Source organism: Vombatus ursinus, unplaced genomic scaffold (genome assembly GCF_900497805.2).
Source record: "Vombatus ursinus unplaced genomic scaffold, bare-nosed wombat genome assembly UNPS02005459.1, whole genome shotgun sequence".
Taxonomy (NCBI): domain Eukaryota; kingdom Metazoa; phylum Chordata; class Mammalia; order Diprotodontia; family Vombatidae; genus Vombatus; species Vombatus ursinus.
The window spans coordinates 321,225-344,530 of NW_020945237.1; the positions used below are offsets into that span (position 1 = coordinate 321,225).

Genomic DNA, 23,306 nt, shown 5'->3' on the forward strand with positions numbered 1-23,306 from the left:
GGCTAAGGAGGGAATAGAAGAGGGCAGGCCATCCTGCCTTTGACTATTTAGCAGGGTGATCCAGACTGGAGGAGGTAGAAGCGGCTTCAGTGGGTTTATTTCTTTGCTTACTGAGCCCAACAATGTGAAGAGGATGAATGGAGCAGATGGGATCCCTCTGTGTGATTAAGGAAGAAAAACATGGTTCAGATTAGCTCCTACTCCTAGAGAAAGAAGTGAAGGTACCTTTATTTAAGATGCTAACATAAGTGTAGAAAAGCTAGATTTACAGCAACATACAATCAGCAATATAACTATAGTTAGGCTAAGAACACAAAGGATAAAGCAATAATACAAGAAAACATCACCAATTCAGGGAAGCACCAACACCTGAAGTCCAAGCTGGGGATTACCGGGGTACAGCTTTCAGGGTCCCGATTGGGAAAGTCCCAGGCAGAGCGTCCTCTCCATAGATGAGAATCCAAAAATGGCTTTCCGAATTAGGATTTAAATAGGGCCTCTAACAAAGAAGGCCCAGTGCTAGAGGTGTCCATGATTCTAGTAGGAACTGGCCAAGTTCCTGGAGTAAGCAAAACATCTTAGAATATTAATTAACTTGATATGCTCTGATGAACTGGCCAGGTTCCCAGAGCACATCTTTTCCTGAGAACTGGCTAAATTCTCAGGTCAACATAGATAACCACACTCTGGCTTATAGCCCAATGTTTAGAGTCATACAGGGGACATGGAAGATCTTTCCTTATAAGATTTATCAATCACTCCCCACCCCCCCATTCCCGAGTCTTAACCAGCCCTGGATTGGTATATGTAAGGCATCATCCTAACCCAAAGAAAGGAAGCCAAATGAACTCTTGGAAATTTAAAAAAAAAAGTCAGTAATGGGCAGAGAAAGGATGCTGTCTACAGTCACCAGAAGCAGCCTTAGGAAAACCATTTAAAAGAATTCATAGTTTCATAGTTTAGGGAAAGGCCTCCACCCTATGCCAGGTGCTGGAGACCCCGGCTGCCTTAGCTTTCTGACCCATTGGCTCCAAGTCAGATCTTGTCAAACTGGGAAAGCACACAGCCTGGATGGTGAGGGCTGGAGGGGAGAGCGGGACACCTGGTCCCATCCCTCGTTGTTCAGGGAAAGGAAAAAGTTTGGAAGGGAATAGCTGGTTTTGAAGTGTAGACTCTAGGAGGGTGGGTCGGTCTCCAGGAGCATCTGGATGCTCTAACACCACAATTCTCAAGTATCTTGGTAGCTCCAGATACTTGGTGCCATCACTTTGAAGTGGGTGGGGGAGGGGTGTTCACAGGTTCTGCTTTCACAAGTTAATAGGGCATTGACACCAGTCTTGGGGGAAGGAGGAGATAGAAGAGACAAGCACAAATACATCTAACTATATTCCAACGTCAACCATAAATGACATTTGCATCATCTTACCTACATCTTCCACTATATACTTTGACACCTCGAATTCAGAGTTGACTCATTATGGGAAATACACAGATACAGATCTGTTTCTTGAATGAGGTGATATGAACTGAGAATGTCACTTTGGGAGGAGGAGAGCCATTCTTTCAATATTACTTTAGGCAGTGAGAGTCCTTTCCAGGGAATGTTAAGTTCCCCCTATTCTAAGGTGCTGTCTCTTTTGTAGCCCTCTGTAGAGTGGTTAAGCCCCTCCCTCTCCTTCTGCCCAATATATACCAAGTCTACTTTTTGGAGCCAATAGATCTTTGCTTATGCACTACTCTTCCAGAGAGCTGGAATGAGAGTGATCCTTGAGGCTCTCAGAACCTGAGCCTTTGGGCCACTCCACAGACGCTGGGGAGTGAAATCTCTAAGCAGTCCCATGGCTGACTGCCATCAGGGAGATCCCCTGGATTCTATCCTGGGTTTTGACCTAGCATGAGTATTTGTCAAAATATCCCTACTTTCTAAATGGATTGAAAGGAGAGAAAGTTTGTTCCGATGTTGCAAAAAAACATTTTTTTTCCTGCATAAGAAGAGGATCAATAAGGTAAACTACTATGAAGATTATATTAGTTCTTATCACATAATTATACAGAATTTCTTAAAAAAATTTAATGCTGTTTTAAGCTGTTAGACTGGCTCTAAGACTTTTGAGACATGCTATATATTTTAAATGCTTTCACATGTGTTAAGTATGGAGAATGGACTGTGATTTCACAGGTATAGGGAACTCCCAGGTGGGAAAGTGCCCTCTATCAATACCAACTTCTATGAAACTGATAGTTGTAGGGAGTTGCCTAAAGCTTTGAAGGGTTGAGCAATTTACCTAGGGTCACATACTCAATATACGTCAGAAGCAGGAGCAACCTGTATGAAGAATGAACCCACCATCTTCACTGCTAGGGTTTACCAGTGCTGGGACCTACACCTAAAGACTACAGATGTGAATGTGAAGAGATTAGAGTCAAGTTGAGAGGTACTTGATGTAAGGCATTAAGGAGCAACCTGTATGAAGAATGAACCCACCATCTTCACCACCACCACCAACATCAATTGCCAGCAATGGGCAGATAATCCCAGGAGCCCTGAATAAGTGCATCATCCCTCAGAACACTGTCCCTACTTCTATCCTAGCCCCTGCAGCCATCATCCAGGACAGCAATCCCTGTGGCTAATGGGCCTACCAACCCGACCTACTACTAACCATCAGCCACCCAGCAAACCTAGGTAAAGTGGCAAGGCACCATAAGGGAGAGAGACAGGAGACATCATGTGATGGGCAACTCAAATCACTGCTACCACATCCCCTAGGACTCAAGTGTAGATAGCCCAGGATCCTAAGCCCAACAGTCTAGGAATAGGTTGTTTCCAGGAATAGCCCTGTTTCTGGCCCAATCTCCACAGCCAGCATGCAGGGAATCAGTTGTTGTAGAGATGGGACCTGGTAATGACTTCTGCAGCCTCTGTTTCCCCAGGAGTCACAGCTACTTGATCAAGACCTGGGGAAAAAAGTTCTTACTGCCAAAGTCTTTGCCACTGTCAAATGGTTTAACGTTAGAAATGTTATGGTTTTATTAATAGGGAAAAACACATGAAAGGAAATGAATTACCATTTCCTTTGCACACTGAAGACCAAAAGGATTTCTGTATGACTTGCCTCTGAGTGGGCAGGAGGGGAGGAGACTAAGAAAGACCTCCTGCCAAAGGTTAGGATTAAGTGACTTGCCTAAGGTCACAGACCCAGTATGCTTCAAGGGCAAGACTTGAACCCACTTTTTCCTGACTTAGAGGTTCACTTTCTACCCACTGTACCACACTGACTCTAAGGAGTCAATCAGATAAACACTGTTGCCAAGAGTGGGTTTTGGACCAAGACCTAACATGGAAATGTTCTGTGTCAAATTTTTGTGATTTAAGTTTTCTTGGCATGGCACCATAAGCTGCTAGGGTTTACCAGTGCCGGGACCTACACCTAAAAACTACAGATGTGGATGTGAAGGGATTAGAGTCAAGTTGAGAGGTGCTTGATGGTAGGTATTAAAAAGAAACCAAATGCTGCAGACCACTGAGGGGGAAATGGAAAACGAGGGGAGGAACCAACCTTTGATAGTGGTTCCTTTTTTAGCTAAACCTAGCTTATAGCAAACACACCCATACTGCGGAAGTATATTTCATTGGAAGCCGTTTCATAAAAACTGAGAAATAGTATGATAGTTCAAGTTAGGAGAGGGAAGATCTACAGACTGCCTTGGAGAGCTAAAATTAGGTGAAATCAGGAGCTGGGATGGATTACACCCTGGAGTCAAATGGGTCCATGACCACAGAAAATTATTATCCAGACTGGCTGTCCAGCTCCTGCCGCACTGCATTCCAGCTCTCTGCTTCTTGCTTTGCTTTGCTGCCTCCTCTTTGTCTTGGGCCTGCTGGGGAATGCCCTGGTCATTCTGGTTCTGGTAGCCTGTAAGAAGCTGGGAAGCATGACTGATGTGTACCTGCTCAACCTGGCCATGTCTGACCTGCTCTTCGTGTTCTCCTTCCCCTTTCTGACACACTACACTCTGGACCAGTGGGTCTTTGGGAACACCCTGTGGAAGGTCATCTCAGGAGTTTATTATATCGGCTTCTTCAGCAGCATCTTTTTCATCACCATGTTGAGCATGGACAGGTACCTGGCCATCGTCCATGCAGTCTATGCCTTGAGGGTGAAGACAACCAGGAAGGGCGTGGCTGTCAGCCTCCTGGTGTGGTTGGTGGCTTTTTTAGCCTCTGTCCCTTTGCTGGTGTTTTACCAGGTGTCTTCCGAGGAGGGCACCCTCAAGTGCTAGTCCTTCTATGATGACAGAACTATTGAGTGGAAACTCATCACCCACTTTGAAATCAATATCCTGGGCCTTGTCATCCCACTCAGCATCCTTGTTTACTGTTATGCCAACATCCTGAGGCACCTGAAGGGGTGTCAGAACCATCACAAGATCAAGGCCATCAGGCTGGTCCTCATCGTAGTGGTGGCACTTTTCCTCTTCTGGGTTCCCTTTAACATGATGCTCTTCCTGAATTCCCTACACAACCTGCATATACTGGATGGGTGTGACTTGAGTCAGAAACTCACCCAGGCCACCCAGATAACTGAGGTCATCTCCTTCACCCACTGCTGTGTCAACCCTATAATTTATGCTTTTGTAGGGGAAAAGTTCAAGAAGCACCTCTCTGATATCTTTGAGAAATTCAAACAGTATCCCTGGCTAGACAAAGAGCACATGGATGGAACATTTGGGCACCTATTCTCTTCATGATCCTTCAGCATCGATGATATCTTGTGAAACATTGTAACTTTGTGTATGTTCCTACCTTTTTCCTTTCAAAGGGAACAGTGTTTGTGTGGGATTCTGGTATTGGAGGGAATAAAGAGCATGAGGAAGTTTTGGTTAAGAAGAAAGACATGTGGCAAACATTTGATTTTTTCCCCTTGAAATCTCTTCTAAGGGTTTTAATAGACTGCAGGCTCAATGAATATGAGTCAACAGCAAGATATCACAAGCAAGAAAGCTAACGAGATCTTGGGCTGCATGAAGTGAGGCACGGTGTTAAGTACAAGGGAGATGAAAGTCCCACTCTTCTCTTTCTGCCTTACTGGACAACATGTGGAGCATTGTACTTAGTGATAGGCACACTTTTTAAGGACACTCATAAGATGGACAGCATAAAGGAAGTCAGGGGAAAGGAAGTGAATAAGCATTTATACTGCACCTATATGTTCCTGGCATTGTGCTAAATACTTTTACAAAGTAAAATCTCATTTGATCCTTAACACAAACCTATGAGTTAGAAGCTATTGTTATCCCCATTTTGCAGTCCAGGAAACTGAGGCAAATAGAGTTAAGTGACTTGCCTAGGGTCACACAGATAATAAGTTTCTGAGGCCAGATTTGAACTCAGGAAGATAAGTCTTCCTGACTTCAGGCCGGGAACTCTATCCACTGCATCACCTAGCCATTTCTTCCTCCAGCTCATCTTACAGATTAGGAACTGAGGCAAACAAGGGTTAAGTGACTTGCCCAGCATCACACAGATGATAAGTGTCTGAGGCTGGATTTGATCTCAGGTCTTCCTAACTCCAGACCTGACACTCTACTACAGCCCCACCTACCTCTACAGGAAGGGATCAGCATAATAAAGAAACTGAAGACCATGTCATGTGAGAAGCAGTTTGTCCCTCCTCCTCTCAAAGTGATGTCTCAGTTCTGTTCATATCACCTCATTCAAGAAACAGATTTGTATCTCTGTATTTCCCATAATGAGTCAACTCTGAATTCGAGGTGTTAAAGTACAGAGAGGAAGATGTAGGTAAGATAAGGAAGGATGCAAATGTCATTTATGGTTGACTTTGGAACATAGTTAGATGCATTTGTCCTTGTCTCTTCTACCTCCTCCTTCCCCCAAGACTGACCTCAAGCTAACCATCTCAGTTCTACCCTCTTCCCAGGAGCCCCAAGCCTGTCCAGGGGTCTGGGTGAACAAGAGTCCAGATCACTGTGGATAATTTTGTGGACAAGGGTTTTCAATGATCTACAGCTTGAAGAGACATTAGGAACGATTTAGTGCAATTCCTGCACTTTATTTATTTTTAAGTTTATTACTTTTTATTTTTTTTCAATTAACAAGTATCCATTCTTTTTCTCTTCCTATTTCCACTTTTCCCTAAAAAAGAAAAACAAAACCCTTGTAGCAAATGTGCATAGACAAGCCAAACAAATTCTCCCATTGGCCATGTCCAAAAAATATGCCTCATTCTACAGCTTGAGGCCATCATTTCTCTGTCAGGAGTGGGTAACATGCTTCCTCATCAGTTACCTGTAATCTCATTTGGTCATTGCATGGATTAGAGTTCCTAAGTCTTTCAAAATTGCTTGTTTTGACAATGCTATTTCTATAATATAAATTGTTCTCCTTGTTCAGCTCACTTCATTATAAATCAGCTTATATGACTCTTCCCATGTTTCTCTTAAACCATCTATTTCATTTCTTATGAAACAATAGCATTCCATTACATTCATCTACCATAATTAACTCAGTCCAATCCCCTCATTTTATAGGTAAAGAATCTCACCTGTAAAATGACTTGCCTCAGGTAAGATAGATATTAAAAAAAGAAGTGGAACCAGAATGGGAATTAACATCCTCTGACCCCACAGTCAGTATTCTTTCCATTAAAACACACTGCATAGGACATTCAAAGTTTATGCTAGCTATAAGAAATGTAGCTATTGTTAGGACCACAAGCCCGCTCTATATGAGTTTGGGATTTAACTATGAAAAAAGGAGGGATTAATAGGGATATACTGAGAGTCAAAAGACCTGGGTTGGAATCTTGGCTCTTCAGCTTGCTACCTGGGCTAGTCATTTATATTCTTGGACCTCAGTTTCCTCCTTTGTCAAACAAGAGCCTTGGATCCAAGGATCTTTAAGCTTTGTCAAACAAGAGCCTTGGATCCAAGGATCTTTAAGCTTTGTCAAACAAGAGCCTTGGATCCAAGGATCTTTAAGGTCCTTCCTTTTCAGCTCAAAATCTTTTAATCTTATGACTGTACCCACAGGAGAAATTGATAGTCTGCATTGCATCTAATGCATCATTGCCATTGTGAGATAAAACTGATCAATTAAGTCAGTGAATGTGAGAGTAAAACAATGTGCCTGTGTATAAGAAACGGGAGAGAACGGCAGGAAGTTGTGTGTGAGATATGATACTGCTATCATTTCTTTCATATTCTACAAGACCCTTAATTCTTCTGGTTGGAAAGCAAACAAGTAGTTGACCTGTATTTGTGTGGTTACACTAGCCTCTCCAAACCCCCCAGCCTCAGTGAAAGGCTAAGGAACTTACCTGACTGGGCAGCTTCAATTTAGAAAGGATCCGAGAGCTAAGCTGCACTTAGGGAGAGGCCATCTGGACTTTGTCTTGGGGGACCGGAAATGAGACGACACCAGCGCAACCTGTATTCCTTTGGCAGCTAGAACTAATTGAGGCTGCTCCTTAATTAGCAAGAATAATTAGTTAAAATTAGAAGCTCCTGCAGCGTGTGCTTAGGTGACCATGCCAATTTGCCATCTTCACCATTGCCGTTGTTGACCTCCACAATCTTAAAGTGTGCTGAAATCTTCCACCATGGGCCCTTGCATTATGAAGCCTTTCCCCAACATCTAAACATTCCCCAACAGCTAAATTTACCTTGAAAAGTTGATTTAGGATTCTTTCAAGCTGTTTGCCCTAAGTGAGTGTTACAATTCTGTCCATGAGAAACCGGTTTGTCTATTGCCACTAGGGGACTGTAGTAGGGAAAAGTTGGGGGTAGGGTATGGCATTTTTATGTCTAGTAAGTTCACTAAATGGGCTCCAGATATCATTTTTATAAATAACACAGGACCTCTGCAACCTTCAAATCAGACAGATTCAGCAGCCAGATTGAGGGTCACTGATTTATTCCTACTTTGCTCTGTCTTTGGTTGACTAGATCACAGTGAACTGATGCATTCTTTTTTTTTTTTTTTTTTTTTTGGTGAGACAATTGGGGTTAAGTGACTTGCCCAGGGTCACACAGCTAGTAAGTGTTATGTATCTCAGGTCGAATTTGAACTCAGGTCTTCCTGACTCCAGGGCCCCTGCTCTATCCACTGCTCCACCTAGCTGCCCCAAACTGATACATTCTTTAAAAAACTCCAGATCTACCAGTAGGACTATCAGTTGCCCCATGTTAAACCAGTTTATCTGGAATGAGAAGTCTGGCACTTACTGTGATTTTAAGAAAATCTTGAGTCCAATCTTTCCTATATTTCTATATTTATCAGATGATCAGGGAAAACACATGCTATGGAGAGTGGGAATGGAATAGGGACACCAAGAACAGTGTCTCGCTGATTCCAATATCCAGTTCTACCAGAAAGCAAATCTTTGTTCTCCTTAACTCTCCTTCCACTTCTGTCCCTTTCTCTACCCCTCTTCCTCCCTTTTTCCATCTCTCTCTCTCACTTTAAACCCCTCTCTCCCCTTTTCATTTTTCTCTCCATTTTCCTCCTTCTCCTTTCCCTCTTTTCCCCCAACTTTTCTACTTCTATCTCTTATCCTTTTTCTCTCTCCTTGCACCTCTCTTCTCTTCCTCTTATTCTCTTTCTCTCTCTTCATCTCACTTTGTCCTTTCTTCTCTCTTCTATTTCTCTTCCTTCTTCTCTGTTACTTTTTCTCTCTCATTCTTTTCTCTTTCCCTCTTTCCTTTTTTTCCTCCATCTTTACTTTGTTCCTGCTCCTTCTGCTTCTTCTGCCAAAGGTACCTGATGGAACCTAGGGAAATGTTGGACAACTGGTTTCGTTTATAAGTTACTGGGTGGCTGACCTTTGCTTTAAAGAGTCACAAAATCATAGGTTCTACGGTGAACTTTTTACAAATGATAAACAACATCCCTAGCACATGTCTTAGAACATGACCTTATATCCTGCGGTCAAATATATCCTGTGTGGGAGAGATAGTTGTGGTTGCAGGGTACTGAGCAGTAAGAAGAGATCACAGAAGAACTTATGCTTGGTCCATACCATCGAATTATTTGTGCTGTCATAAATATCAGGTTACCAGATGTACCTTTCCACAACTAGAGAGATTAAATCTCTTGTTTGTTACAGGTGCTCTTTTATATTTTTAAACTTTTGGAGGGAAGAAGAACCTTTATGATAGAAGAGATCCATAGGCTTTCTCAGACACTGACCAAGGGGTCCATAACACAGAAAAAATTAAAAACTCCTACCTTAGAGAGTTACATTAGGGGGGTTTGGGCTCAATATTGTTAGATCAAACCCAGGTCTTCTGACTCCCAATATGTCTTAGTTTGAGGATTAGAGTTAGATTGAGTTAATGAATCAATAAACACTTATTAAGAGCCTACTATGTGTCGGGCACTGTGCTAAGTACTGTGTGTGTGTGTGTGTGTGTGTGTGTGTGAGATGGGGAGAGAGAGAGAGAAAGAAAGAGAGAGAGAGAGAGAGAGAGAGACAGTTTCTGAAAGAGCTCACAATCTAACATATCTATACTGAGTCCTCCTTTTTCATAGTTCATCTTCAAACTTATAAAGAATGGGCTTGTAATCCTAACACAAGTTATATTTCTTATATATGCACAACTTTTGGATTTCTCAATTGAGAATAGCCTATGCTGTGTGTTGTAATGGAAAGAATACTGGATCTGGTTCTCATTGTGGTTTCACTATTTTACTATCTATGTGACTTGAGGCAAGTGAGTTTTCTCACCTACAAAATTAGGGGTTGGGCTGAACTTATTAGAGTACATGAATGTAATAGAATATTATTGTTTCATAAGAAATTATGAAAGGTATGGTTTCAGAAGAACATAAGAAGAGTCATGTGGACTGATTCAGAGTAAAGTGAGCAGAACCAGGAGAACAATTTACATGATAAAAAATAACATTGTTTTTCTTTTAAATGAATATACTATCATGTGCTACTACTTTGTATCATTATTTCTTTTCTTAAAAAAATTCATTCCCTCCTTTCCTCTCCCAGCTTCCTGAAATAGTAAGCAATTTGATATAGGTTGTACATGTGCAATCATGTGAAACATTTCCATATTAGTCATTTTTTGCAAGAAAACTTGAAGGCAGAAACTATCTTCTCTCTCTTTCTCTCTCTCTCTCCCTCTCTCTCTCATCCCCACCACTTAACACAGTGCCTGGCATATAGTAGGTTATTAGGAAGGAAAGAAGGAAAAAAGAAAGAAAGGGAGGGAAGGAGAGAGAAAGAGAGAGAGGGAGGGAGAGAGAGAGAGAGAGAGAGAGAAATAGCATGCTTCAGTCTGCATTCTGACTCCATCAGTTCTTTCTCTACAGGTGGATAACATTTTTCATCATGGGTTCTTTGGGATTGTCTTGGATCACTGTATTGCTGAGAATAGGTAAGTCATTCACAATTGCTCATTATGTAATATTGCTATTATTGAGTACAATGTTCTCCTGGTTTTTCTCACTTCACTCTGCATCAGTTCATGTAAGTAAGTCTTTCCAGGTTTTTTTAAAACTATGCTGCTCATCATTTCTTATAGCACAATAATATTCCATAACAATCATATACCACAACTTGTTTAGTCATTCTGCAATTGATGGACATCCTCTCAACTTCAAATTCTTTGCTACCAAAAAAAGAGCTGCTGTAAATATTTTTGTACAGATAGGTTGTTTTTCATTTTTTTTTTATCTCTTTGGGATATAGACCTAATAGTTGTATTGCTGGATCAAAGGATATGCAAAGTTTTATAGCCCTTTGAGCACAGTTCTAAACTGCTTTCCAAAATGGTTAGATTAGTTCACAACTCCAACAGCAATGCATTAGTGTCCTTGTTTTCCCACATCTTCTCCAAAATTTATCATTTTCCTTTTCTGTCATATTAACCAATATGATAAGTGTGAGGTGGTACCTCAGAGCTGTTTTAATTTGCCTTTCTCTAATCAATAGTGATTTAGAGCATTTTTCATATGAATGTAAATAGCTTTAATTTCTTCTGAAAACTGTCTGTTCACAACCTTTGACCATTTATCAATTGGGGAAAGACTTATACTCTTATGAATTTGACTCAGTTCTCTATATATTTGAGAAATGAGACCTTTATCAGAGATACTTGCTGTAATTTTTTTCACAGTTTTCTGCTTTCCTTCTAATTTTGGTTGCATTAGTTTTGTTCGTGCAAAACTTTGTTTTTATATAATCAAAATTATCTATTTTACATTTTGAAATGCTCTCTGCATCTTGTTTGGTCCTAAATTCTTCCCTTATCCATAGATCTGGCATATAAACTGTTCCATGTCCTTCTAATTTGCTTATGATATCTGTTTATCTAGATCATGTACCCATTTTCACCTTATCTTAGTGTAAGGTATAAGATGTTGGTCTATAGTTAGTTTCTTCTGCCATACTATTTTCCAGTTTTCCTAGCAGTTTTTATCAAGTAATTAGTTTTTGTCCCCAAAACACAAATCTTTGGGTTTATCAAATACTAAATTACTATGGTCACTTACTACAATATATTTGTGCACCTAATCTATTCCACTGATCCACCACACTATTTCTTAGCCAGTACCAGATTGTTTTGATAATTACTGCTTTATAATACAGCTTGAGATCTGGTATGGCTAGGCCACTTTCCTTCACATTTTTTTTTCATTAATTCCCTTGCTATTTTTGGCCTTTCGTTTTTCCAGATGAATTTTATTATTTTTTCTAGCTCTATAAAATAATTTTTTGGTAATTTGATTGGTATGGCACGGAATAAGTAGATTAACTTAGGTTGAAGTGTCATTTTTATTATATTGACCCAGCCTATCCATGAGCAATTAATTTTTTTTCCAATTGTTTAGGTCTGACTTTATTTGTGTGAGAAGTGTTTCGTAATTGTGTTCATATAGTTCCTGAGTTTGTCTTAATAGGTAGACTCCCAAGTGTTTTATATTATCTACAGTTATTTTAAATGGAATTTCTCTTTCTATTTCTTGCTGCTGGATTTTGTTGGTAATATATAGAAATGCTAATGATTTATGTGGGTTCGTTTTGTATCTTGCTAAAGTTGTTAATTATTTTGAATAGTTTTTTAGATGGTTCTCTAGAATTCTCTAAATATACCATCATATCATATGCAAAGAGTGATAGTTTTGTTTCCTCATTTCCTATCCTAATTCTTTCAATTTCTTTTTTCTCTCTTACTGTGATAGCTAGTACAATATTGAATGATAGCGATGATAATGAGCATCCTTGCTTCACCCCTGATTTTATTGGGAAGGCTTCTAGCTTATCCCTATTACAGATAATGCTTGCTGATGGCTTTAGATACATACTACCTATCATTTTAAGGGAAACTCTATTTGTTCCTATGCTCTCTAGTGTTTTTTAATAGGAATAGGTGTATTTTGTCAAAGGATTTTTCTGTATCTATTGAGATAATAGTATGATTTCTACTGGTTTTGTTAATGATATGGTCAATTATGCTGATAGTTTTCCTGATATTGAACCAGACCACATTCCTAGTATAAATCCCACCTGGTCATAGTCTATGATCCTTGTGTTATATTGCTGTAATCTCTTTGCTACTATTTTATTTAAAATTTTTTGCAGCAACAATTATTATGGAAATTGGTGTATAGTAGGCCTGTACAACCTGCAGCCCTGTGGACGTGCCAAAGAATTTCACACAGCCTATGAAAAATGTAGAGGGTGTTTTCCTCTAAATTTTTTGAGGGCTGCTTGAAATCCATTGGTGGGCTGCAAGTTGTATAAGCCTGGTCTATAGCTTTCTTTCTCTGTTTTCATTCTTCTTGGTTTAGGTATCAGCACCATACTTGGTATAACTCCTTCTTAATTTATTTTTCCAAAAACTTTATATAGTATTGAAATTAATTGTTCTTTAAATCTTTGGTAGAATTCACTTGTGAATTCATCTGGCCCTGGGGACTTTCTCTTAGAGTTCACTGATGGCTTGTTCAATTTCTTTGTCTAATATTGTGTTATTTAAGTATTCTATTTCTTCTTCTGTTAATCTGGGCAATTTATAGTTTTGTAGACATTCATCCATTTCACTTAGATTGTCAGATTTGTGGGCATGTAATTGGGCAAAAGAGCTCCTAAAATTGTTTTGATTTCCTTCATTGGTTGTGAATGATATTGGTAATTTGGTTTTCTTTCTTTTTTTAAAAAAATAAAATTAACCAACAATTTCTCTATTTTATTGCTTTTTTTTTTCATAAAACCAGTGTCTAGTTTTATTTATTAGTTCAATGGTTTTCTTACTTTCAACTTTATTAATCTCTCCTTTGATTTTCAGGATTTCCAATTTGGTATTTAATTGGGGATTTTAAATTTGTTCTTTTTCTAGTGGTTCTTTTTTTAGTTGTATGCCCAATTCATTGATCTGCTCTTTTTCTATTTTATTGATGTAAGCATTTAGAGATATAAAATTTCCTCCAAGTGCTGCTTGGGCTGCATCCCATAAATTTTGGTATGTTATTTCATTGTTGTCATTTTCTTTAGTGAAATTATTGATTGTTTCTATGATCCACTTATTCTGTAGGATTAGATTATTTAATTTCTAATTAATTTTAATCTATCTTTTAACTACCCTTTACTGATTGTAATCTTATTGCATTATGACCTGAAAAGAATGCATTTACTATTTCTGCTTTTCTGCATTTTGTTGTGAAGTATTTATGCCCTAATACATGGTCAATTTTTGTGTAGGTACCACGTACCACTGAGAAAAAGGTATATTCCTTTCTATTCCCACTCTATTTTCTCAAAAGGTCTATTATATCTAACTTTCCAAAAAATTTTATTCATCTCCTTAACTTCTTTCTTTTTTTTTTAGATTCATCTAGTTCTGAGAGGGGAAAGTTGAAGTCTTCCACTAGTATAGTTTTACTGTCTATTTCCTCCTGTAACTCATTTAAGTTCTCCTTTAAAAACTTAAATGCTATATCATTTGGTTCATATTTGTTTAGTATTGATATTACTTCATTGTCTATGGTACCATTTAGCAAGATATAGTTTCTGTCCTTATCTCTTTTAATTAGATATATTTTTGCTTTTCTTTTGTTGAGATCATGACTGCTACCCCCACTTTTTTTTTATTTCAGCTGAAACATAATAGATTCTACTCCAGACCCTTACCTTCACTCTGTGTCTGTGTGCTTCAGATGTGTTTCTTGTAAGCAGCATATTGTAGGATTCTAGTTTTTAATTCATTCTACTATCTGCTTCTGTTTTATGGATGAGTTAATCCCATTCACATTTACAGTTATAGTAACTAACTGTATTTCCCTCCATCCTATTTTTCCCTTGTTTATTCTTCTTTCTTACCTTTCACCCTATCCTTCCTTCTAAGTTTTGGTTTTTTTTTGCATTGGGGAAAATATTTTATTGTACCAATCATGCATAATAAAATTCTAATTCCCACAATGGTTGAATAAAAAATGTGTTTCATTCTATACCCTATGTTTTTCACATCTCTGTAATGGATAGCATGTTTCACCACCAATCCCCTAGAATTACAGATAGTCATTTTATTGACCATAGTTCATTCAGCCCTCAAAGTTGATTTTTTTTCAGTGTTCTTATTGTAAAAATCCTTTCCTTGGTTCTATTAATTTCATTTTTAATCAGTTGATGACAGAGAATAAACTTTTTCTGGTTCTCCTTACTTCACTCTTCATCAGTTCAAGCAGGTCTTTCCATTTAAAAAAATTAATTTCATTGATATTTTCTGTTTCTTACATGACTATAGTATCCTATGTATGGTCCCCCTCCCCTACCTCTTCCCAAGAGCCATCCCATAAAACAAATAGTGGTTTGTTTGGTTTTTAGAGAGAGAGAGAGAAAATAAGCATAATTAATCAATGGATTGAGAAAGCCCCAAAACATGTGAAGTGTGTAATATCTGTGGACCTCCCACGGCCATCAAGTTGTAGATTAGGAGTATATTTTCATATCTCTTCATTTGAGTCCCACTTGATCTTTATAATTTTGTTTTGTTTATTTTTGATTCTTTGGTGGGTCATTGGTCTTTCCGTCTACATCTTTTGGAAATCAACTTTCTCATTCTTGAATTTTCTAAATTCTCATAGTTTATTGAGCACATCCTGTCTCTCATCCATGGATTATCCATATATCTTATGCTGACCTCCCCCTAGTATGCAGCTCATTGCCTGAATATTACAAAATAAGGCAAATTTCTCCCTGCTCCCAAAATGAAGTACATCACAATATAGGAACAAAAAATCATATATGGAGTGCAGGGACTGGGGTTTCCCTTTGGAGGAAGTGTCAGGAAGTGTCATGAAGCAAGTGTCATTGTCATCATCATGCTCTGTGGTTTCTTCAGCCTCATCTGATATTGGGTCAATAGTCAGAATATTTTCATTATTAGAGTAGAGGCCAATGGAAAGTAGAGGCCAGAGAGTCTCAAAAAAAAGGAGCTGGTTCATGTATAGATGTGGCATCTACTGTCTGCATCATAAAACACTATGTCTCCTGCCAAAAAGATACCTACATTGTAGAGTTTTCCTGTTAAGGGAATTCTGGTCCTAGGAATGCTATACAGTTATATAACTGTACAGTTATTTTGTCTTAGATGCAAAAGCCAGTATCCAGTAGAAGAAGATGGTAAAACCTCTCCAATTTTTTTTACAGAGTTTTTACAAAGACCAACATCCCAAGCAGAACTGTTTCCCACAGTCACCTCCCAATAATGTCTTCCAGACATGAAGCTCTGAGTTGCTAGAACAGGACCACATAAACTGGATTTCTCCACAGTACAATGCAATTTCTTCCATGGATCTCTTTCTCTCGTTGTTTTCATATCTGTGGATATGATGATTCCAAGATGGGCAGTTTCAGGATCCAGACTGATTTCCTCATGGAATTTTGTCTTGATCATTTTTCTCTGATTCAAGCTCCTCCTCAAATGAGACTGGAGCAATTTGAAGGACTGTGCTACTATAGATAGTTGTTGATTGGGTCAGAGATTCTTCACAACACAAATTTTCCAGCACTCAGGGCATTTAAATGTCCCCATAAGCTAAATAATTGTACTGAAGGATGCAGTTTTTGCAGAAATTGTGACCACATTCTATAGACATGACACATGAGAAGAAATCTGGACAAATAGAGCACATCATCCCTTCTGAAATACTTGAAGTAAGATATGATGCCATGACTTTTTCTGATGCCTCTTATTTGGGTCTTTCCCTGTGCTTGGAACTTTCCTCAGTTTCCCCTTCCTTACAAGTTTTTTATGACTGCCACCCCCAATTCACCCTCCCTTCTACCAGTCTCCTCCCTGTCCCTTTTTTACTTCCCTATAGGGCAAAAGAGATTTCTATATTCAACTGAGTGTGTATGTTATTCCCTCTTTAAGCCAATTCTGATGAGAGTAAGGTTTAAGCATTGCCCACCATCCCCCCATCTACCCCTCCACTGTAATAACTCTTTCACCCCTCTTTTATATGAGATCATTTATCTCATTCTATTTCCTCCCCTTTCCTCTTCTCCTAATGTAATCTTTCTCATCCCTTAATTTTTTTTGTATCATGCCATCATATTTGACTCACACCCACACTTCTCTGTGTGTGTCTACACCTTCTAATTGCTCTTATAGTGATGAAGTTCTTAAGAGTAACAAATATCATCTTGTCATGTAGGAATATAAACAGTTTAACTTTATTGAATCTTTTATGTTTTGTCTTGTTTCTTGTTTACTTTTTTTGTTTTTCTTTTCTCTTGTTTGTATTTCTCTTGAGTCTTGTATTTGATGATCAAACTTTTTATTCAGCTCTGGTCTTTTAATTAGGAATGCTTGAAAGTCATCTATTTTATTAAATGTCCATCCCCCCCAAAAAAATTATATTCAGTTTTGCTGGGTAGGTGATTCTTGGTTGTAATCCCAAGTCCTTTGCCTTCTGGAATAGCATACTCCAAGCCCTCTGGTTCTTTAATGTAGAAGCTGCTAAATCCTGTGTAATCCTGCCTGTGGTTCCACAATATTTGAATTGTCTCCTTCTGGCTGCTTGCTGTATTTTCTCCTTTGCCTGGGAGCTCTGGAATGTGGCTATGATATATATTCCTGAGAGTTTTCATTTTGGTATATCTTTCAGGTGGCGATCAATGGTTTTCATTTTTATTTTGCCTTCTGGATCTAAGATATCAGGGCAGTTGATAATTTCTTGAAATATGATGTCCACATTCTTTTTTTTTTTACCATGGTTTTCAGGTAGTCTGATAATTCTTAAATTATCCCTATTGCATCTATTTTCCAGGTCAATTCTTTTTCCAAGGAGAAATTTTCTTCTATTTTTTCATTCTTTTGATTTTGTTTCATCTTTTTTTTTGATGTCTCATGGAGACATTAGCTTCCAATTGCCCCCTTCTAATTTTTAAGGAATTATTTTCTTCAATGAGCTTTTGTACCTCCTTTTCCATTTTGCCAGTTCTACTTTTTAAGCAGTTGTTTTCTTTAGTGAAATTTTGTATATCTTTTTCTATTTTTGTGCTTCTTTTACCAAGCTGTTGACACTTTTTTTCAAAATCATCTTGCATTGCTCTCATTTCTTTGTCCAATTTTCCTTCTACTTCTCTTATTTGCTTTTTAAGATCCTTTTTTGAGCTCTTCCAGGAGTTCTTTTTGGGCCTGCAACTAATTTACATTTTTTCTTTCAGGTTTCATATGTAGCCATTTTGACACTGTTGTCTTCTAAGTTTGACCCTCCTCATCTTATCAATGTGACCTCAAAATGAAAAATAATCCTCTAGATGAGGTCTGATGAGAGCAAAACACAATGGAACTCTTACCTCCCTTCTCCTGAAAGTTATGTCCTTCCTAAATCAGCTCAAGATTCAATTAATTTTTAAGGGCTGCTATGATTTCCTAAGTGTAGAGAGCCCTGAATGAGAAAACTTTCCCTACTAGTACAGATCAGTCCCCGACCAGCAATCAAGTAACTTAAACAGGGTTATATAATCATACTGTAAGAATCAGTGCTGGAACTCAAGTCAAGTAGACTTTTAGGCCAGCTTTTTATCTACTGTGCCAAGCTGAGTCTCATATATTTTATATTTTTAAATGTATATCTAGAGGCAATTAAGTGGCACAGTGGATGGGCCTGGAGTTCAGGAAGACCTGAGTTCAAATCCAACTTCAGACACTTACTAGCTGTGTGACCCTCTACACTTAAGAAATCATAGGTATACATACATACTCACGAACACCTATGTACAATTGTATATTCACACAAGCACATATATGTATATATAGATAAATAGATAGATATAGATATATAGATATAGATATATAGATACACACACACATATTCTTTCTATTCTATTAGAAGGACCCTGCAGAGGCATGGTTAGGCTACAGTTTGAAAAAGAGATCAGAGGGGCTTAGTGAACCGTAAGCTCAATGTGTGTTAGCAAGGTAATATAGCAGCCCTTAAAGGTTAATTGGATCTTGAGCTGATTTAGGAAGGACATAACTTTCAGGAGAAGGGAGGTAAGAGTTCCATTGTGCTTTGCTCTCATCAGACCTTGTCTAGAGGATTATTTTCCATTTTGAGGTCACATTAATAAGATGAAGAGGGTTTTGAGACAGCTCCCCTCTTTCCTCATCACAATTGTTTTTCTGTCTCTTCACAATTTCATTCTCAGGAGGTCCCTAATCCTTCCTGGTATGATGATGATGATAATAATGACAAGTATTACTACTACTATTACTACTACTACCACTACTACTACTACTACCACTATCACTACTGCTACTGCTACTGCTACTACTACTACTATTACTACTGCTGCTGCTGCTACTATTGATATATGTGGCAGCTAGATGGCACAGTGGATGGAGCACCAGTCCTGGAGTCAGGAAGACCTGAGTTCAAATCCAGCCTCAAACACTTATTAGCTGTGTGATCCTGGGCAAGTCACTTAACCTTGTTTGCCTCAGTTTCCTCAACTATAAAATGAGCTGGCAAAGAAAATGGCAAAGCACTCCAGTATCTCTGCTGAGAAAACCCCAAACGGGCTTATAAAGCATTGGACATGACTGAAGCAACTCAACAACAACAAAAATTGATATAGCACTTCCTCTGTGCCAGTCACTGTGCCAAGAGCTTTACAATTATCTGATCTGATCCTCACAACACTGGGAGATAGCTGCTATTATTATCCTCATTTAACAAATGAGGAAACTGAGCAAACAGAAAATAAGTGACTTGCCCAGGGTCAAAGGGCTAGCAACTGTCTGAAGCCAGATTTGAACTCAGGTTTTCCTGACTTCAGGTATGGTGCCACCTAGTTAGAAAAAGTTTGACTTTTTCTGTTGAATTTTGGTCCATGGGGTCCCACCTCTTTTGGAATAATAATAATAATGAGTTGACACTTACATATTGTTTTCAGGTTTACAAAACACTTTAAATAGATTATCTCATTTGAGCTTCCCAATAATTCTCATGATCACACTCTGAATAAGTGGGAGAATCAGGAGACAAATCAAAGACTTCCTGACTCTACTTCTAACCATTGTACCACCATGATTTTTTTTTCTTGCTTTTTGGTGAGGCAGTTGGGGTTAAGTGATTCGCCCAGGGTCACACAGCTAGTAAGTGTCAAGTGTCTGAGGCTGAATTTGAACTCAGGTCCTCCTGACTCCAAGGCTAGAACTCTATCCACTGTACCACCTAGCTGCCCATGATTGTTTTTTAGAAAGGATCCCATGCCACTTAACTTAGCATCTTGGCATTAATATATAAAAAGATACCTTTGGGCTCAGTGAGTCTCCTCCTAGAATCATATCCTAAGGAAAAAGCATCAACAAGTATTCATTAAGTGCTTACCATGTGCCATGCACTGTGCTAGGAATATAAATACAAGCAAAAAAAAAAAGTTCCTACCTTCATGGGCCTTACATTTTAATGGATGAAGACAATACATAAAAGGGAGTTGAAAATAAGGGACTGTAGAAGGTGCCCAGACAGGAGCATGGTGTCCAAGTCCAGAGAGTTAGAAGTATAGCCAGTAAAGGAGCCAGCTCACCCTGAAAAGAGTAACAGAATTACCACACAAATATACTGCATCAAGCATTTATTAAGCATCTGCTGTATACAGACTATTGTGCTGAGAACTGGGAGATATAGACACAATAGCATCTTTGCACTCCTAGAGATTACATAGTCCATTAGATTGTCTAACAGTTGAGGGAATGGTGGGATAAATTCTGGCATATCAGTGTAATTTGATATTACTATCCCATAAAAATATCAGTAAGGAAGAATACAAATAAATAAGGAAAGTCATATAGTGATGCAAAACAAAGAAAGTAGAATTTGAAAAAAACCCACCTATCTACTGAATAAAACTGTATAAAAATAACAGCAACAAATCTCATAAATACACAGAAAATATATCAGAAGTGGACACAGATGAAATAAATTATTATGATTTTTATTAAAGTTTACAGTTTTATTGAAATATGTATAGTTCAGATTTTCTGGTTTTATTTGGGAATTTTTTGCTATTTTTTTTACTGGTTTACATTTGTTGACATTTTCTTCAGTATATTATAACTTTAGGGATCTATTAATTCACCTATATGAATAATACTTCCACTGAGGAAGATTACAACCCTCTTATAACTTAGCAGATGGGCTTAACAGAATGTTGCTGTGGACCCTCCCTCCATGATGAATGAATGATCTTTGACTATAAATGGATGGTATTGGGCTGGGCAGTCAAGAATAGGATGGAAATGAAGCAGTGCTTAAAACTGGAGAATGTGATGCTGTGGAATGGGAACTCCATGTGAAGTCAGAAGACCTAGGTTTAAATGCCAGCTCTACCATTGACTCCTACTGTGACTTTGGGGAAGTCACCCTCTAGGCTTTGGGCTCCTCATCTAGAAAATGTAGGGATTAGACTACATGAGCTTCCAGGTCCCTTTCAGTTCTATGGATGAGTTAGGATGAGTTGCTTGACTGTAGGGAACCCATGTAATAGAAGGAAGTCAGTTAAGAAGGCTTTCAAAGCAGAAAAAATCAAGGATAGGAATGTTGAGGGGAGGGGTATAATTTGGCAGTAACTGGCAAAATCCAGAAATCAGTGGTCAAGTCTTACAGGTTTTCTGAATGTCTTTCAGTTGATCATGACATTGACCTTCTGTGGACCTAACCCATCTATGATGAGGCAACCAACAAAGAGTTTTAGACTTGGAGTCAGAGAGACCACAGTTCAAATCCTGCCTCAGACATTTATTAACTATGTGATTCAAGTCAGTTTTTCTCAGCCTCAGTTTCCTCATTTGTAAAATGGAGATAATAATAACACCTACCCTACAGTGTTTTAAGCATTACATGAGATAATACATGGGTAACAGGGGTGTGTGCATGCCCCATTCACCTAAAATGGGAGATACCCACAAGGGAGATTCAAGGGACCTGCTTCTATGAGAAAGGGTACCTGGTTCATGTATAACCTGTATAAACTTCTTGGACATTCTGCATTGGCTTACCATGTGGTTAGGAGCAGCTTCTTTCCAAAGGCTGGATATGTGGAACTGTTTGAATCTTTAAATCTACCTCTCTCTTCTGTGGCATCCAAGGGTGAAAGACTCATTCACTTGTAGCAGTGGTATCATTTAACAAGTTAGGCAAGGAAGGTTACCTTCTCCTCCCCTTAGGTCCAGTGGCACCAAAAAGCAGGCCTGAAGTTTTAGTCTTGTTTTGCTTGTCATTTTTGGTTCTAGGTGCAGGGAGTGGAGTCCTTAACCCAGAAGTTGGAGCCAAGGGGATCCTGGAATTCAGAATTCCAGGTCATATGTTGTGGCCAGTTCAACAGGGAAGCCCTGAGAAGCAAGGGTCCCAGAAAGCTAGCCCACAGGGACTTTGGACTTAGTACTTGGTTGGGACTAATTTGTAAGAACACAGTTAAGCCATGTGAACCTAATCCCTTTCCTCTCCCCAAACACCTAGGTAGCATAAGAAAGATTATTCTCCCCAGGAACTGGGGGAGAGACAAAGATATTTGTTCTTGCTATACCTTTGAAGTAAATATTTTTCTATAAAAGCTAATCTGACTGTTAAGCAATCAATCAATCAACCAATCAACATTTATTAAGTACCTACTATGTGCCTTGAACTGTGCTAAGGGCTAGAGATACAGAAGGAGGCAAAAGACAGTCCTTCACTCAAGGAGCGTAGAATCTGATGGGGAACACAACATGTAAATTAGAACTGGAATACTTGAACTCCTAAAAGTGGGGGGACACAATCTGTAGGGGTTTCAGACAATGGCAGTGATCAGGGGCCCTCCAACCCCCTAAGGAAAATCCTAGAGGTGGGAGTGAAATGTAACACACTTGGCCTTCAGGCAGTGGGAGTTCAGGGAACCAATTACATGTGTACTTTGTATACCTTATAACACCGTACAAACGTTAGCTTTTACTACAGTGATGCACCTTCCAGGAGCTCCAGTCTCTTCCTACTAGCATCACCCAGAGTTGGCCAAGCTGGAAGTGAGCTAGGATGGTCCTCCAAAGCTAGTGTGCTGTTTGGGGAGGGGGTCTTACAAATAAATACTATTTTCTACCCTCTCCGCAAAGCTGTGAAAGGAAGATTTCTCCAGTGTCAGAAAACGGCATAAGCTAGAAGGCATTGCAGCTTATTTGCCTTTACCACGTTGGAGATGCAGTTTTCTGCTTGGTCCCCTCCTCTTGGCCCAAATTTCCAACCCTTGGCAGGGCCAGTTTCCTGAAGATGTTGGCCCTTTTAGGAGTGGGGCAAAGGCAATTGAGTAGTCAGTCCTGTTAGGCTAACACAGCCAACAGCAGCTCAGGACATCTGTAATTTGGTTGTTTTCACACTCTCATCTGAGACAGAATGGTGGGAGATCCTCCCTTTACTGGTGTTAGACAAGGGCAGGAAAACCAGTCAATCACCAAGGAAGCAAAGAAGAGAGAGACACATCATGGCCGGTCAATTTAATTCACTGTAATTCACCAACATTTAGCAAATTTGTAAGCAGGAGAGAGAATGACAAGAAGATTATCAATTTACTTAAACCCCCATTCCCCATCCCCGTCATTATCCTCCCTGCATCTTTAAAAACTGATAACTTTTCTTTTAATCACCTTCATTTAACAATATATTCCTTTCCCTTCCCTGACCCAGAAAACCATCCCTTAAAACAATAAGAAGCATTTCTTAAGTGCTTACTATGTACCAGGCACTGGGCTAAATGCTGGGGATACAAAGGCAAAAACACAGTTCC

At 39.0% G+C, this 23,306-nt stretch overlaps 1 protein-coding gene across 1 annotated transcript; it reads left to right on the forward strand.

Annotated features, from left to right (window-relative positions):
* Positions 1–3,743: 3,743 nt before the first annotated feature.
* Positions 3,744–4,799, forward strand: LOC114032612 (C-C chemokine receptor type 8-like). Its single transcript, XM_027847978.1, is given in 2 exon segments — positions 3,744–3,826; positions 3,828–4,799. Coding segments are annotated over 2 exon segments (1,008 nt in total). The 3' UTR covers positions 4,753–4,799.
* Positions 4,800–23,306: the final 18,507 nt, after the last annotated feature.